At 44.1% G+C, this 17,350-nt stretch overlaps 1 protein-coding gene across 1 annotated transcript; it reads right to left on the reverse strand.

The window, feature by feature from the left end:
- Positions 1 to 1,907: 1,907 nt before the first annotated feature.
- On the reverse strand, positions 1,908 to 16,187 carry LOC146713351 (uncharacterized). Its single transcript, XM_085447287.1, has 4 exons — positions 15,670 to 16,187; positions 13,689 to 13,918; positions 10,971 to 12,026; positions 1,908 to 7,925 (listed from the first exon to the last, which is right to left on the reverse strand). The coding sequence occupies exons 2-4, from the start codon at positions 13,803 to 13,805 to the stop codon at positions 7,878 to 7,880; spliced, it is 1,221 nt and encodes a 406-aa protein (XP_085303413.1). The 5' UTR covers positions 13,806 to 13,918; positions 15,670 to 16,187; the 3' UTR covers positions 1,908 to 7,877.
- Positions 16,188 to 17,350: the final 1,163 nt, after the last annotated feature.

The raw sequence follows: 17,350 nt of genomic DNA on the forward strand, positions 1-17,350 counted from the left end.
ACAGAAAACTGATTAAACAGAAGTATGAGACGGTCGAGAATTTACACCAGTGTCCTGTTATATTTTAGATAGCAGGGAGCAGACGGCTGAGTATATTAAACTCCACCGAGACAGCGGTGACGCTAATCTGAAGGCTAGACCGTCCAATTTCACGGCCGTTTACTTCCGGCCTATCCGACCTTCTAAGGACCCGGCCCACGTAGACCACAAAGGCCGGGTCCTCAGGAGGATGCAGCCCATGAATTTGGACACGACCATAGACTCCTCCGAATGCGGCCGACAAATGCGTCCTCCTTTTCCCCGAATTTGAAGGATGGGTCGGGTGTGTCCTTCGTGGCCCACCATATCCCAGCCAAACTCCAGTTTCCAGCAATGGCGGCCGCTACTAAGTTTTAAAATTACTCTTACTAATCTTTCTGGGTCACAAAATAAACTTTTAACATATTTTCAGGCGAGAAAGTAGCTGTGTAAACATCAAATATCTGCTCGTTTTATCAAGATATCGCATATTTGCCAAAGTGCTTCGATGGTTACTTGTATTTGGACACAACCATACATTACACAAAACATCACATGGGGAAGACAGGTCAGAGAGGTATAACAATGGAAAAATGTACCACATGAGGAAAGATAAGGAGATACAAATAACTCCCCCCAGACTGAGCTCCAACAGGGAGATTTCTTTGGAGTCTTGTGTGGTGAGCGTCATTATTACCTCATTATTACACATAATTTATGGACATCTATGTTCTACTTCTTTCTGTGTGCAGCTGGGATGGGTTGTAGCTGACTTTGGTGAGAATTTCATGTCAATAGCAACTTTAGAAATATATTTTCTTCAATACTTTTTTAACCTGCTGTAATTCCTAATTTCCTATCAGCAAATAAAGAAGCGAAGAGTGGATCAAGACTTTTTGTACAATAGTGCAGTTATTATTATGATTTTTGTTTGGATTTGGTAATTTTCAGCATACCATGTCTTTTGCACCTCAACCCTGTGCAGAATTTTATTCACGTCAGAGTTTTAAAGACTTCGTTTTTTGTTTTTTGCATAAGCACGAAGTGGTTCTTAAAGCTGTAGATGTGCCTTTAGATTTGTCATCTCTTTTTGTGTAATGGCGTTCCTTTTGCATGCTGTTTGTTTGTTTGTTTAGATTTCTGACAGATTTAAGGAAAGCTGCTTTATTCGCAGATTTGCAACAGACTGTAATAAACATCAATCATTCATGTCACAGCTGTTTATCACGAGATTAATGGGCTGAAAACTCTGCTGAGAGAAAAGTGCCCTCCTCTATCACTCAACCCCTCTCTATCTGTCAGGCCACACCCACATTCTAGAACACTGGTGGTGGGCCATTGTTAGCGCTGTTGCTAGGCAACACGGAACACTGTCGTCAGGGACAACCAGCCTTTCAGTCTTTCTCTCTTTTTCTGATAGCAACACCATTACTGAGATGAGAAGCCCACGCGCACACATAGACACTCTTAGACACACACTCAGCTTCCATCTTGTGGCAGAGAATTTCACACAAACACAAGAAAACATATTGTTCATTTTCATGCCTGCCTGCTCTCACTCTCCCCCTTCCCCTCCAGCTCTCTCACTCTCCCTCTCACACACATCATTACAAACAATACTGTATGATGCAATCACCTGACATCCACTGCGTGTCTGTCACACACTCGCAGCTAATCTTTGAAATGCTTTATTATAATTCAGCACATGAGGAGGTCACAGAGACAGAATACATGAGGAGGAGGACACACATACAAAACAAACGCCCCCTTCCTCTCTCAAACCCCCCCTCAACACCTTCGACACCTCAGCCAACCTGAGAAAAAGGGGATGTTTGATTCCGACAATGAGGCAATGGAACATTTTCCTCCAAAAATAAATTAGGCTTACGTCAAAATAAAAGTAATCTGTATTTCCATCACGTCGGCAGGTGCAGAAACTTCAACACACTGATGGTAGTAACTGAAACCAGCCACAAACAAACTAATAGGAATCATTCAGCGGGAAACCTGAATCTTTGTACAAATTTAACACCAAATCATCAGGTAATTATCAAGACATTTTCTTTGAAGTTGAAATTCTGACCTACTAGTGGTGCTGTCTGTTATGGACGTGAACGTCCAAGTAAAACATTTAAAATATTTTACTGCCAGTTTCTATTACAAGAAGCTGTCGCCATATTTGTCAGGTACAGATTTGTCAACATGTCAGAGCAAGCAATCATGATGGCATCACACTCATATATTTATGGAATAATAGGAGGATGCATTGAGCATAAAGCTACATAGCTATATGCTGATGATGTCAGATTATTTGCAACAAATTAACACAAATATGTGCTCTTTGAAATAATTAAAAATTAATAAAGATTTTCTTTATTAAATCGGAATTTTTGGGCTTGCTGTCTGTGGAACAAAAGGATCAGGTTGTGATTACTATTTTTTGTCTTGTGTTATTTCTTCTTTCTGGTCAAAATTCAACAAATATAGTGTTAGAAAATATAGTTCAGTATTTGTGTTTCACCTAAAGACCACTTTGTCGAAGTACTGATCAGCTACACAGGACCATAGTATAAAACACGGATGTATTTTCAGGTTGGAAAAATGAAGTCAATGCCCAAGTACCTAAACACTGCAATTTATCTGAAAGCCACTAGATGGTGGTAGCTAGGGTTGCAGAAAGACTTAGGGTCCCGTTGACGTTTCTTATGTGATGTTATGCACACTTTGCTCGAGAGTTGTCTGCAGTGTTGGATGTGATACAACCAATTTTGCTGTATTGGTAGCTAAGGAAATTTGTTTTTCCCAACTAGTTGGTAGTGGTTCCTCAATGTTTCTGCTGCACACTGGGTGTAATCTGTTGCAAAAAAAAAGGTCCACTACCAAAAACCTCCTGATGTTAAATTTGGTTGCTACCAAATTCCACAGTTGACTAAAATTTTTCATGTTTGTTTGCAAATACTTGCTAACTGCTAGGCTGCTAGGGTAGTAAAACTTGAAAAAGTTTGAAGCAAACCAGAAAGGGAGAATGTTTGCCTCTATAGTAAAAGTTCGGTTTCATGAAGGCAAATAGTATCCAGTTCCAGTTTGCATCCTTCTTTTCAGTTTAACTGTAGCTTGGACGGTAACTGACTACTGTTTGTAGACAAGTCTGTCACATTCATCCAAATTATGACCACTGCAATCTGCCAGTGACCAAAGCAATCACAAGGAAGTTTTTGCTAACCATAAGGTTGCCATCAGGTCACTGAACCATTTGTAGACAAGCGTGACTGGGGATTTAGAAATAATTTTCCCAGGATTTCAAAAACCACTGGATGGCATTACAGTATCTACATCCACCTTTTTATAGTGTCTGGCTGGAATCACATTTATGTATTTCAGGAGTTAGTGTTCTCCTTTCTTAGTTACAAATCACTTATCTACTGAGTGGATAAGTGATAAAGTAACAAGAGTGTGTTATAATGAAAATCTTCTAAATGTTATGTGATCCAACCCAGAAAACATGTGAAATGGCTAACATTCTTGACTGTTTCCAGATACACCATATGGACAAAAGTGCTGGGCCACACTTCCTAATCAGTAAATTCAGGTTTTTTTCAGTTCCATTGCCACAGGTGTATAAAATCAAGCACTTAGCCATGCAGCGTCCCTCTACAAACATTTTAAACATTACAAAGAGTAGGCCTCTAGCATCAGCAAAATACGTCACCAGAAGCTTCATGGCATGGGTTTCCATGGTCGAGCAGCTCCTAATGTGTGGTTGGCCCAGTACTTTCATCCATATGGCATATCAAAGGTCTTCTGATGGCAGATTGCTCAACATTCGTGAAGATAATATTTCAAAATAAGACTTTAAGAAGGCTGTGGATTCTGCCGTCCAATCATTTTATAAGACAAATTATTGTTAACAGTAATAAAGGTTTTTGTGCACAAAGTCTCATAGGGCCTCATCAATGGCCTACAGACGTGTTGGAAATAACATTATTTTTTTCTGTGTGTGTGTAATGTTCTGATTTGATCTTTTAGTTCAGTTCAGTTCCTTTTAGTCCCAGAGTTATACTCAGAACCTCAGAGCTCTCCAGATGATCCAAGGGTGAGTCTCTGTGCCACAAATAAACTGCAGGTGAGTTCTTCTGTTCTGGATCCTACTGGTCACCATGTGTGGTACAATATGCCCAGATACAAGTACAGAGAAACTGGTTCTGAACTCTCTTGGAGGTCCTGGCAGGGGTCTCATAGATATGAACTTTAGAGATCTGAATATTCAGGACTGGAGGTGTAACTTGAGAGCAGATTTTCTGATCCATACTTCTCTAAAAATGCATCTTGCCATTTTAAGCTTTTAGTGAAGACAGGAATTTCAAACCTTCAACTGCCACCTTTTAATCAAATGTAAAAAAAATGCAACAAAGTGAGTTTTGTGTTCAGTCTACTGTAGTTCATATAAACCAGAAGTGTGACTGCACCCTGAGAACTTTCCATTAAATCTAGACAAATAAAATAAATTCAGACATTTCACGACTCATTTAGACAGCAGAGTACACTTGCAAATACAAAATCTAAACACCAGATTCCACAAGAGGCAGATCAGCTCCGGACCATCTAGAGAGTTAAGAAGCAGATCATGCCGTACCAACATGAACAGAGCCCAATAAGAATCAATCAAGGTGCCTTTAATGTTCTTGAGGAGGAGGTAGACAGAAGAGACAGATAACAGTGATGTGGTAGTCCTACTGTGGTGAAGTTGTAGTCCTTAATAACAGTCCTGAATCACGTCCTGCTGAGGTCAGTTTGTATCCTCTCTGTGGTGATTTTTTTTCCCTTTGAGGTTAACGTGTCATCCGGTTTTGGTCAGACTGTAATTGTTTCTGTGGTTAAGTCCTGAATCTTCCTGGTTTGGCTACAATGGGGTTTGTGGTTTGCTAGGAGGAGGAAGAAGAGGAAGCAGGTGACAGTTTTATCACAGATTGTGAAGGCTGTACACAAACATACATAATCTGTGCCATGATCACAAACTATATACCATATATACGGCTTCTGTTCACATTATCGGACATCTCAAGACAGCAAGACTACAGCTGACCAAAATTATACTTTATGTACTAAAATCAAAAAGTGCAACTGTGAGAGAGCAGAATGTGAAGAATTGAAGCTCAAAGGTCAGATCAGGAGTTCTACTACCATGCTAGTTGATATTATGGCAAACTGTGTGTTGTGCACCCTGAGTTCACTCTCAGGTGTCAGGCTGCCAATGCAGAGTTCTGCTCCAACATCCCGAGGCAGGGTCCTGAGGGGTTAGAGGATGACTTCCACTATGCAACCTAAGCCATGTTGGGCTGCACATGAATTTGAACACCCTGAAAGGAAGAGTAGCCAATTTAATCCGGTATAGTTATTTTTTCTATTTACTTCGAACTTTCAGACAATCAGCTTTTCACTGGTAATGTCTTGGATGTTTATGTGAACACCGCTTACATACCTTAAAGATATGTTATTCATAAAAGAAATCCAGATTAAGGAGTTTGGACCTTGACCCAGAACAAGAACAGTCTTCTATAAAAGCACGTCAGCACGATGCTTCAGTGGTAAGCCCTGTTGCATGTTCTCCCCATGTTTGAACAGCTTTTCTCTGAGAACTATGGTTTTGTCATAATTGCCATAACTGAAAACCAGGCTAGACTTATGCTCCCTGTTTAGGATAAGGACACTCTCACAAAATCCAGGAAGCCAGAAAGAGATGTTTCATCTCAATTGTTTTACTTCCTGGTAATATAAGTGTTATGGAAAAAGAAAAAAAAAAAAAGTTGCTACATTGCACAGTACACAAAGCGTCCTTGCAATAATGTCACTATTAACATAATACTTTTTCTCTTAGCAAAATATGTTTGTCAGCAAGATTGCTGAATTTCATGAAATCTGTTTACTGGTTTACATTTGGTACTAAAGTTTGTATAATTTCTTATATTTACTGAAGATTATTTCCAGAAAGCTCTTTCCTGTGGGTGGCCAGTCAGAGGTGAGGTAATGTTAGCTACATGATTTTCCTAGTGTCAGGGGGATTACAGTGAGAGTAATCCATTGTCATTAGTTTAACAGGACCAAACTGGCATATATTGTTATTTCAGAATGATGTTTATAAGTAACAACAGGAAATCCTATGCTACAAACTGGGCTTTTCTTCTTCTGGGAGAGACTACCTTCCTTTGGTGTGGACTTTGGGCTTTGTGACTTGATGGACCTTTACAGAAAAGCTACATAACACATTAGAGGAAATGGATAAAACGGTTACAATGTTGGCACTTAAAATGATTTCTATGTAATTAATACATGTTTATGTGAATGAGATTGTCAAGACTGTTCTGGAACTTACAAAAACACTGCTTTGATTGCCTTTTTCCTTCCTTTTTCTTCTTTTATTTTCAGACATTTTTAAATCAAGGCTACATGAGGTACACCAGGCTAAGGTAAACTTCATGTTGAGGTCCATACTGGGATCTGAAATGGATAATCTACCTTATTGATAACACCACCCGCTTTTGCCAGAGCAATCACGTGACCGGAACATCTGGCCAAAACATCTGGTCAAGCTTACAAAGAAGCCCAATTTCCCAAATCTAACATTTACTGTTGAAAGCAGGTACAGAACACTCTCTCTGCTGTTGGCTTATTGATCTTTGATGCCATGCCTCTATTTTCTGTTTTTCGGGGTCAGGTTGCATTGATAGCAAACTATGCAGGGTATTATTCTCCCAATGTCTGCAACATTTTTCAGTTACCCGTGGGAGTTCCCAGTTTTCTCTTGGCTGAAATGGGATCTACAATCTGCATGGCTCCTTCGAGCTTGGATTGTACTGGAACCTTCCAAAGGACAGTACTCAGAGGGAATCTCTAATTAGATGCTCAAACCACCACAGCTGGCTGCTTTTGATGCAAAAGAGCAGCATCCGAGATCCTTACCCTACCTATAAGGCTGAGACCCAATGAAAGAAAGTCTAAAAATCAGTCCATAAAAAGTGGATTAGATCTTGACACAAAGAACTGCTAAAAGTAGAGGTACAGGGCAATACTCTTGCATTTTCACCAGTAGATGTCAGATTTCATATACCCTCAAAGATGTCGTTTTGATACAATTTCATGTAATTTTAAGAACAGCCTAGCTACAGACATAGACATAGTGGCAGCTTTGTTCCAGCACTAGTCTTTGAATTGATTGCAACTCTATGAGTAAGCCATAAGAGAACCGTTAATGTTTCGATATTCATCCAGTCAAGCTTGCAATGGAACAACCTGAGCTTTTCGAAATTTTTATGTAATAGATTAGAGCTACAGAATTTATAGATTATTTTTATGTGGCTACTTAGCGGCCTATCCTTTCAATAGTCAAGGCCTGAACTGTTTGTTAAGAAAAGCAAACAGGAGGAGTGATAGACAATTTAGAGGTCTGGAACAAGTTTGTTTAGCCAGTACAAATACAGACTAGTATCTGTTCTAGCCAGTTTGCTTGCTACGGTCTGGACATTCTGTGTGCGCCTTTTTAAGAATTGATTTATAAATTTACCTTTACACAATCTTGGGAAAAACATGCAATTATGGCATCACCACATCAATTGGCCAAGTCCGGTTGCCTGTGACCAAACTGCCCCCTCTTCCTCTCCTTCTGTCTAGCTACTCCCTGTTCCAGCTGAGGTGGGAATAGTCTCAGTCTGGGAACTGTCATCCATACAGTATGAAATTGTAATCCTGTCGCAGAGAATCAATTTCAGTTCCAGAGGTTGTAGTCCTTTTGCTGATTTTGCAGTCCGTGTGATGGTGACTTCCTGCTAGGCCTCCAGATTTTGGTTCTGTTGGTGGAGGGAAGGCTAGAAGAACCAACGAAATGCCTCACTGGCTGGGACAGAGGGAGGCCGCTAAGAATAGGAGACAAAATGTGGCGTGAGACATAGGAAAACTGACAGTAAAATCGAAATGACAAAATAAATACACACCTAAATGTCTGTTTCTACTATTTCTTTCCTGAATCTTAGTCTTTTACCTTTGACTTTTTTTCAGTTAAATTGTAAATATTGGATCACATCAGCATCAACGCTGGCTCGCAGTTTCTGCTGTGTTTCTTGAACCGTTTGTGTGGGTAAACACATCCGCAGTGATGCAGGCTGTAGATCAAAGTCGGTCTGCTGCGACTATACTCTCCTTCCTCTGAAAAGCTGCCAGCAGAACTTCATAGAGTCAATATAGATTTCCTGTCTTGTCACCTTGTGATAAAGTTTAATTTCATTATAATTTGGGGTTTGGGATATAAATTAACTTCGAAAAACAGCAAATCTCTTTGACTGTGTGGATACACAAACTATCACTGGTTTAGTTTAATACTGAGATAATCTTAAAAAAAAGAGGGTTTGTTGAAAGAAGAGCCACCAGTCACAAAGTAAAGTATTCATCTGTAAAGGGAAAGCATGTAAAAACAAGTTCTTTAATATAAATTAAAAGGTGACCCCAATAATGAAACAGTCCCCAGTATTTTTGGGGGTGTGGCCTCTTTGAGAGATGGTTGGCGACACAGGTTCAGCTCCGCTACATTTGGACTGTTTGATCTCTTTGAGCCTTTTGGAGGATATTATTGCAATTATCTGATGATTAATATAGTCGTAATAGACTAATATATTTCAATGCAACTTTTCCTGTTGCTTTCGATCTTTTAATAAGATAGTAAGATAATAAGTTTCTTTTATGGTCCATGAAATAGTCTTTATACACCCCTGTACAGCTGCAATTCTGTATGGTCAGTGGTCTGTGGTTTTCAGTAGCGATACATTGTAGATTGACAGAGCCATATGTGACAATTTCGCTATTTTTAACCAACTATGACACATGTACTCTTCTTCAGTGTGAAACTGAAAAATATGTTTAAGAAAAAAACCTGAAAGACAAAAATGTTACTTCTCAGAATATACTACCACTTCATTTCCTTTATGGTGGTTTCCATCATATTCAACAAAATATGAGCTCAGTATTAAACTGGCTAAGTTTCATGTGACTATAATAAAATGCTTTCCCTTCATATGCTCTGGGTAAAAGAAGGCGTAGAAAAGTGCAGAACCAGTCAAAATGTGGGAGGTTTTTGTAAGATGTTTAAGATGTTGTGCAGTCTCACTTGAAGCATAATTTTTCAATCTGCATAATTGTTACATTGCTGGGGGGTTTTTTTGTTTGTTTTTTCTTTTTTAATCTTCGATGGGGTTTTTTCACAGTTCTCCCATTCCTGGTGAACTCCTGTTGCTCCTGTCCTATTCTGACCTACTTGTCAACCAATTAGCATTTGGCAGATGCAAATGTCATATGGTAGCAATCTGTAGTTAGGATTTTGGAGGCCAGGATGGGAGCACGTCTGCGGTTGAAAACCCTTCTCTGCTCACTCCGTGAATAGAAAAATGTTTGAAGTGAAACCGAGTGTAAAAAACAATGAAAAGTTTCCACCGCTGCCATGATCTCTCTTTGTATTTTATAACTTCACTCTTCTCTTTGGCTGGCTAACGGACCAACAACAAAACAAGCAAGAATGGCCCACAGACCAGTTGTACCACTTATTTGTACACTGGCGCCACTGCAGGTAGAAGGGCCATCCTTAGACTCGAACCATAAATTCTGCGTAATGAGGGACATGTGGTCACCCTACCTGCTAAGAGTTGACCATCGAAGAAGTCTGTGCTTCAGTTTTGGTCAGTGACACTCACTAATTAGCACAGTTAACTGATAACTCAATTACATCCTCTCATCCAAATATGGTCGCTTCTAGCTCCACAACCGCCAACATGACGATGGACATGAAGTTGAAATTAAGGCTTCAAAACTGGACTTCTTAAAAGTGACGACGCCTACATATGCGGGGTATGATATCCTTGCATATGTTGCATCGAGTGCACTGAAATCAGCTGTGACTGGTTTTGAAATCACTTTGAAGTTAGTGGCCAGTTTGCTCTGGGCTCTGACAGGTTATCCTGCTGCAGAGAAAGGTGGAGAAAACTACCCAGGGTGCTTTGCTGTTCATCTCACAGAGTAAACTTGGTGCCAGGCTGAGAGTTTGTCAGGTCGACATCAAAGAGAGCGGAAAGAATGAGGCAAGAGTGTGAAACCACCTGCTGACACACACACAGAGAGGGAGAGAGAGAGTTGCCCTCACAAACATTCACATACTTTGTAACACACACACACGCCGCTGTCACTTGCCGTTAGCCTCCACAGGTCCAATTAGCGTGTAATTGAGGAAGATTATGGCTGCTAATTCACTCTCTTCCCATCACACACACACACAGTGTTTCAGCGCGTGTCCTCACAGCACATGTGTGCAGATGAGGGAATAATTAGTGATAGTTTGTAGCGATTCCCACAGGAAGTGCGTGTGCGTGTGTGTGTGAGAGAGAGAAAGGGAGAGAGATATATAGAGTCATCAGTGAGGTCGAATGCTGGTGTCAAAGAATTATTGATCGCCACTAATTCTTATTGCGCTCACACACTCTTATACACACGCACGCACACAGCAGTGGTAGATCACATAAATATTCGCCGTTCCCTCCCTCTTGCCTGGCCGCTTTATCACTGTGAATCAGTGTTGGTGTGTGTGTGTGTGTGTGTGTGTGTGTCTGCTGGCGGCTTGCCAGACCTCAGCAGGGACCGAGCTCTCACATTTCACCACCCACCATCTGCACAGCACTCACACACACACACTCAGCAGGGTGAGCGATGCCTTCCAGCTCGAGCATCACTGCCAGTGATCTGGGTTAAGTGAGCCAGGACACACACCGAGACACACACGCACACCGAGATGCACACACACACACAGACAGAGATGCGCACACACACAGAAGAAAGAGAAGATGAGACATACATTTGCTAACGTCCAGCCAATGCTGTGCGTGTGCACGTGTGTATGCGTGCGTGTGCGTGCATGAACTCACCTCCAGCACCCCCCCTCCTCCCCCCGGCTTCTTCTTCAGCTCCTCGCACTTTCTGAACTTGCAGATCTGGTGACCCGTCTTCCTGTTGCGGCACGATGAGCAGACGCCACAGTTGATGAGCCGCCTGCACGGCCCGCACACGCCACACCGCTTCCTCTTTCTTTTAGCCACCGTCCCGGATGACGAAGATGATGATGACGACAAGGAAACGGCCGCCGCTGTCACGCCTGATGATGGGGGCGAGGAGGAGGAGGGGCAGGGGGAGGAGTTGGCATGCTGCTGGCAGTCTGTTAGCGCCCGCTGGCCGCCTGTCATCTGAAAGGCGCTGCTAGCGTCTGAGATCCCGCCCCCTGCTGACCCCATTGCCATAACAATGACCCCGGGAGGTAGTCCCAGCCCCCCCAGGAAGCTGCCACCCATAACCCCTCCTCCGTTGCAGCTGCCACCCTCTGATAGGCCTATCATGTCCGCGTGGGTGTGTCCCTGCTTGTTCATGACGCCACAGTCTGTTCCGCCACTGTATCCAGGAAGGAAGTTCCCGTTGCTTGATGCCATGGCGTGATGGTGTGCCGTTCCCTGTGAAACAGGAAGTGAGGCAGTGTGTCCGTGTTTCTCAGCCCCTCCACCGTCACTGCTCCCACCACCTCCTCCCCCTCCCGACCCACTGTTGCTGCTCTGGTGCATGCTGGTACTATGGGGGTGCGAGGATGTCATGTGACCCGGCGTCGCAGAGGGGTGATGATGGTGGTGGGGGTGGTGCGTCGGCGTGGCCGCCACGGGTTTAGGTCGGCCCCAGAACATTGCCGCCGGGTGGTTCATGTTCATGTTCATGTTGTCGTGGCAACCCCAGGGCGTCGTCGCCATAGCCCCAAGTCTGGCAGCGGTGGGAGGGAAGATGGGGGCGGCCGCGGCCAAGCGGGCGGCCAGTTTGGCTGACTGAGGGAAGTTTGTAACGTTCATGTTCATATTGACGTTGGTCTTGTAGAAACTGGCGATGGAGGAGCGGTACCGATCCATCTCTGTAGTGTAGTCCAGCATGGGAGCCAGGCCCGACACCTGCAGGACATAGCACCAATCACTGTTATCAATACCAGCCATAATCAATTTAAAAAAGCACACGGATAAAGTGGCTTTACAGGGAGGTTGGTGGGCAGAGCTGTCTTCATGGAGCAAAATACAAAGGACAGAGCGGTTCACCTGTTAATGGAGCCTCAAATATCAGCAAACACCAAGGCGACAGAGTTGATACTATGCCTAATGACGACTGCTAAAAGCTGGCTACACACCAACAAGTCCACCTTTGAATTGCCCAACAAAACCAAAATGAAGGTGTTGGAGTGGCCTAGCCAAAGTCCAGATTGAGCTGCTGTGGCATGACCTTAAACAGGCTGCTCATGCTTGAAAATATTCCAGTGTGGCTGAATTAAAACAATGCTGCAGAGTAAAAGTGGGCCAAAATTCCTCCACCATGACACGAAAGACTCATTGGCATTGCAGTCATTGCTTCCAAGGGTGGAACAACCAGGTACTGTTTAGAGCAGGGGTCCCCAATCCCAGTCCACGAGGGCCGGTGTCCCTGCAGGTTTTAGATATGTCCTTGTTCCATCACAGCTGATTTAAATGGATGAATTACCTTCTCAACATGTCTTGAAGTTCTCCAGAGGCCTGGTAATGAACTAATCGTGTGATTCAGGTGCGTTGACCCAGGGTGTTATCTAAAACCTGCAGGGATACCAGCCCTCGCGGACTGGGATTGGGGACCCCTGGTTTAGAGAACAATTACTTTTCACAAAGGACCTAGTGGGTTTGGATAGCTTTTTTCCTTAATAAATGAAACCATCATTTAAAAACTGTGTTTTGTATTTACTCAGGCTATCTTTGTCTAATATTGACATTAAATCTAAACGATTTACCGAATTTCCCAGAGGGATTAATAAAGTTTTATCTAATCGAATCTAAAAAAAAATCCAAGACATATATGCAAATCGCTACAAAATCTGGAAGGGAGCAAATACTGTTGCACAGATCTGTTCCACGTTTTCCTTCCTTCACAGCTCACAAAGAAATATCCGCTGTATTCACCAGTGCAGTTTTATTCATCTCTATTATTTGCCTACAAACATTCGTTCATGAGAGCCAATCTAAGAACTACTTTATTCCAAAGTACAACTCTTAATGAACAGTACCACATTCTGTCTTTGTAGTAAATCCATTTTTGCCTAGACTTCGTCTGTCGTCTCACTGCAGGAAACATTTATTTTGCAGTTGGTCTGACCACACCGTCGCTGTATTCTCTGGAGCAGAGTGACAAGAAGGAAACTGAAAAGTAAAAGTTCTGTAAATGTGAGCATTAATTAAGCTGGCAGTCCCCCCCTAGCTGTGAAAATGTGGGGGTCATTTTCACAGCTAATGGATCAATCCTTAAAAGGCTTGTTTCGTTCTTTGAAAGTAACGCAGTGGATTGGACTAATGAGAAAGCGTATTGACCGAACAATCGACCAGCTGACCCTGAGATCGGCGCCCTCGCAGCAGAGCAGCGGTGGGTTCTGTAATTGATGCCTACCTGGATGATCTAATTGAGTTTTTGGCAATGACCCGAGGCCAGTTTCAACAGGAACCTTCTAAATTTAATTTGATTTAACCTTCGCTTCACCCGCTGATTCTGCAGCCCTGCACTGGGAGACCAACATGGATGCAAAAGTTTACACGTCAACTCACCTGTCCCTGTCCGCCGTAGCCATGGTGATTTGGGTGATGGTGCGAGGGGGCTGAGCTTCTCTGGAGCATCGAGGAGAGGTCACTGTCCACACACACGCCACTCGTCATGCCCGACATGACCTCACGCACACATATACATACAAGCGCACACACACACTCACTCACACACACTCAGGTGGGCTTTGTTGCACAGGAAGCTAGTTAGTTCTGCGTGGTCGCCACGTTTTGCTCTGAAAGTAAAAATAAAAGTCAGGTGAAGGTGCTGCATTCAATAAAGAAAACCCTCACTCTCGTGGATCATCTTTTTCAGGCTCAGCAACAAGATTTTCTGTGGTTTTAGTCCCACAAATGCACAACTCTGTTGCTTGTGAAGCTCGCACACAAGAATTTCACTCACATGTACTGTACCAATGTACCTGCACATGTGATGTGACAATAAAAGTGATTTGATTTAATTTGATTTGACAAATGATCTACAGAGAGTATTTTAATGTAGCTGATTGATTGGTCAGTTAAGTCGGCAGGCCATTACCCTCAGTTATTCACATCTAATCTGAAAGTAAACCCAGAAAGTAAAGCCGTCAGAGGACATGAAAGACCGACTATCCTGTGACAGTAAGCGAGGGGAAATCCCTTAAGCCTGCATTCCCTCTGAGGTTCGGCAGGGGGCGACTGCTCATAGCTGCAAAAAGAAGTCTAACTGTGTAGAAGTCTGATTCTAACTCGATGTCTGACTTCGGCTAATGCTTTCCTAATGAATTTTAAAAATTATAGGAAATTTAGTCGAGAATAAGCTCTCCTCAAAATCATCACATCAACAGCTCACTTGGTTTCAAAAACCATGATGGCAGCGCACAAAACGCTCCAACAAACTACCTGGTGACATCACGGTGGCTACGTCTTGTCTTTTATATGGAGATGGCGATGACACAAGGCTGCAAACAAAAGAGGAAACAAAGAACAAGCTGCCATCTTCTTCGTCTTCCTTTGTGGAATTCCCTTTTCCTCAGGTGATGACGTGCCCTTGAGCAAGCAAGCGCCGAATCCCCACCAGGGACACCGCAACATCCGACATCGAGTGAACTGAGGCCTCTATTTGTAGCTCGTCAGCGTCGGTTTCAAGGCCAGGTCGTGACCCCAGTGCTTCCACGGAGGGCACTCAATAGGCAAAAAAGTTCACGTAAGGCAGATCTCAGGTCCAAGCAGAGGCCTCGAAATATCAGAAAGGGTGGAATAATCTGATTATAAGTGACCTCTGACCTCTCGGTGTGCACACGCACAAACTCACACACAAATGGTTAAGTCCAACTGTAAAGGAGTCATTGTCGTTTGTGAGCGTGTGCAGAATAAACGGGCTGCAAATGTGTGAGCTTGAAAATGTGTTTGCATGGAGAAAGAAAGAGACTGAAATTGTGTCCCTGTGTGTGTGTGTGTGTGTGTGTGCATGTCTATGTGAAAAGAATTGAATGTGTGCAGCCTCAAATGTGTGTGTGCGTCCGTGCGCTCTGCTCTGCGTGCGCAGCCAGTGTGTACGTCAAGCCTGTGTGTGTCTGTGTGTGTGTGTCTCTCGCAACATCCCCCCCCCCCCCCCCCTTCCTCACCACCACCACTCTCCCACTCCCCCGAGGCGTAACTAATTACCCTGTCTGGTCAACCGGGCTGGCGCGAGCTCCGACAGAAGGTCATGGTGGCCACCGGCCGCGAGGGGGGAAAACGGCTCTCCCACGCGACACATTAACACCTCCCCTCCTTCCCCCCCCCCCCTCCCCCGGCACAGCACGAGAAAGGAAAAGGAAGGAGGGAAGAAGGAGGAGAGGGAGGGGGGAGGGTGAGTGTTGGGGGGGAGGGGGGTCAATCAAAAAAAAAAAAAATAGCCAGACTCGATAACGAGCGGTAAATACCGTGAACACAGCATGCAGTCCGACAGAGAGAGGAGGAGTAAACGAGAAGATGGACGGCGCTTGCTGCTGCTGCTACTTACCGGGCCCGCGAGGAGGAGGAGGTGGTGGAGGAAGAGGGTGATGAGAAGAAGAGGAGGAAGGAGGAGAAGAGGAAGAAGACCGTCTGGGAATTAGCCCGCCACGGATCATGGCTGGCGGGAAGGAGACAGAGAGAGAGAGGAAAGGAGAGGAGAGGAGGGGTAGGGGGGAGAAAGGAGCACCGGGAGGGATTTGTCGGTCTGTTGGTACCGAGGAGAGGAGGAGGAGGAATGGAGGGGGGGGGGGGGGAGGAGGAGGAGGAGGGGGGTAACGGATAACGGGGGGCGGATGGATAATCACCTGGGCTTGGCACAAGCCAGTGCGAGGCAGGGAGAGAGACACACACAGAGAGAGAGAGAGAGAGGCGTTAAATTAGCCCGGGTGAGGCGAGGAGGAAGCAGCTCTGTGGAGACCCTGCAGGGGTGGGAAAAAGAGACGAGCTCGAGGAAAGGAAAAAAAACGGCACCATGGGAAGAAAGGAGAAGGACGGGGGAGAGGGAGGGGGTAGGGGGTGATGAATAATGGCGGAGGTTATGAACGGATACGTGCGTCGCTCTTGCGACAGAGTGAAGGGAGCGAGGGAGGGGGGAGGGTGGTGGCAGGGGGTACACACAACGCTGATGTTCAGTAACAGGGAGGGGAGGTGTGTGTGTGTGGTGGCTTGTGCCCTCCGCCGTGTCTCCTGCTGTCAGCGGCGCCCGTGGCGACGTGCCGTGGCGTGTGCGCAGTGTGAACGGTCTGATTGGCACTGAGGCGAGGTGAGGCGAAAACAGGAGGCGCGAGACCCTGCAGATGATTGGCTGCCTGCCGGTAACAGAGAGAGATGGAGAGACCTTAGAAACCACACGGAGAGAGAGAGCTGAGCGAGGAAACACTGAATGAATTTACTCGATATTTTTGTGACAGTGTGGATGATTTTAACTGAGTCCTGTGACTTTGTTGGATTGCTGTTGTATTATTAGTGCGATTGTTTACTACATTTTTGTTAATGTGGACTTGTTGGACCCAGACGTGCCCACATTTAAAGAGGTCGGAGGGTGAAGTTATCAGAATGTTGTGGTCGTTACTCAAAAAGTTTAAAGCGTTAAACATTACTTGTTACTTTCCTTAAAAGCAATGCGGTGTGTTGCTTATTTACTCTCCAGAGAAACTAATTTGGTTACTTTTGCTTAACTCTGTAACATGAACTTAAACACACTGTCACATAACGTGATAACAATATAAACCTGAGGCTACAGTTCCACGCACCGCCACAAACCCCTATCCTCATCATATATGCTAATGAGAATACACATATGATTTTTCTTACAGTACAAACACAAAAACAACAACAACAAACTTTGAAGTGATTGCTGGTGCGTATAAAGCACCTTTCCGCTTAGTCTGGGGAGTTATTTCACCCGCACCTTGTCTAACAATTGCACACACATACACACACACAAACACACACACACAAGCTCATCAGGTACGGTATCTTGCCCAAAAATATTTTTTTACATAAAGAGTAGAGCAGCCAAGGACAGTAGACAACCTGCTCTTCCTCTCCGCTACAGCAGCAAAGCAGCTTTGCATTGACTCAGAATCGAACCCGGATCAACTGCTCTAACTACGGCTGCAACGATTCATCGAGTAATTCCAGTAATTTGATTATAAAACTCTTGACACAGACAGTGCATCATTTAA

This window comes from Copadichromis virginalis, linkage group LG3, assembly GCF_057382275.1.
Source record: "Copadichromis virginalis isolate Kocher_CV1m ecotype Utaka linkage group LG3, C_Virginalis_male_GT1.1, whole genome shotgun sequence".
In the NCBI taxonomy this organism is placed as follows: Eukaryota; Metazoa; Chordata; class Actinopteri; order Cichliformes; family Cichlidae; genus Copadichromis; species Copadichromis virginalis.

What these genes read in the sequence shown, in the direction of transcription:
- LOC146713351 (XM_085447287.1), bottom strand. Translation starts at nt 13,805, where the DNA reads ATGTCGGGCATGACGAGTGGCGTGTGTGTGGACAGTGACCTCTCCTCG. An exon ending in GCTACGGCGGACAGGGACAG is followed by an intron (nt 12,027 to 13,688) that starts GTGAGTTGACGT and finishes TATGTCCTGCAG; the next exon opens with GTGTCGGGCCTGGCTCCCAT. An exon ending in GAGGAGGGGGGGTGCTGGAG is followed by an intron (nt 7,926 to 10,970) that starts GTGAGTTCATGC and finishes TCCTATTCTTAG; the next exon opens with CGGCCTCCCTCTGTCCCAGC.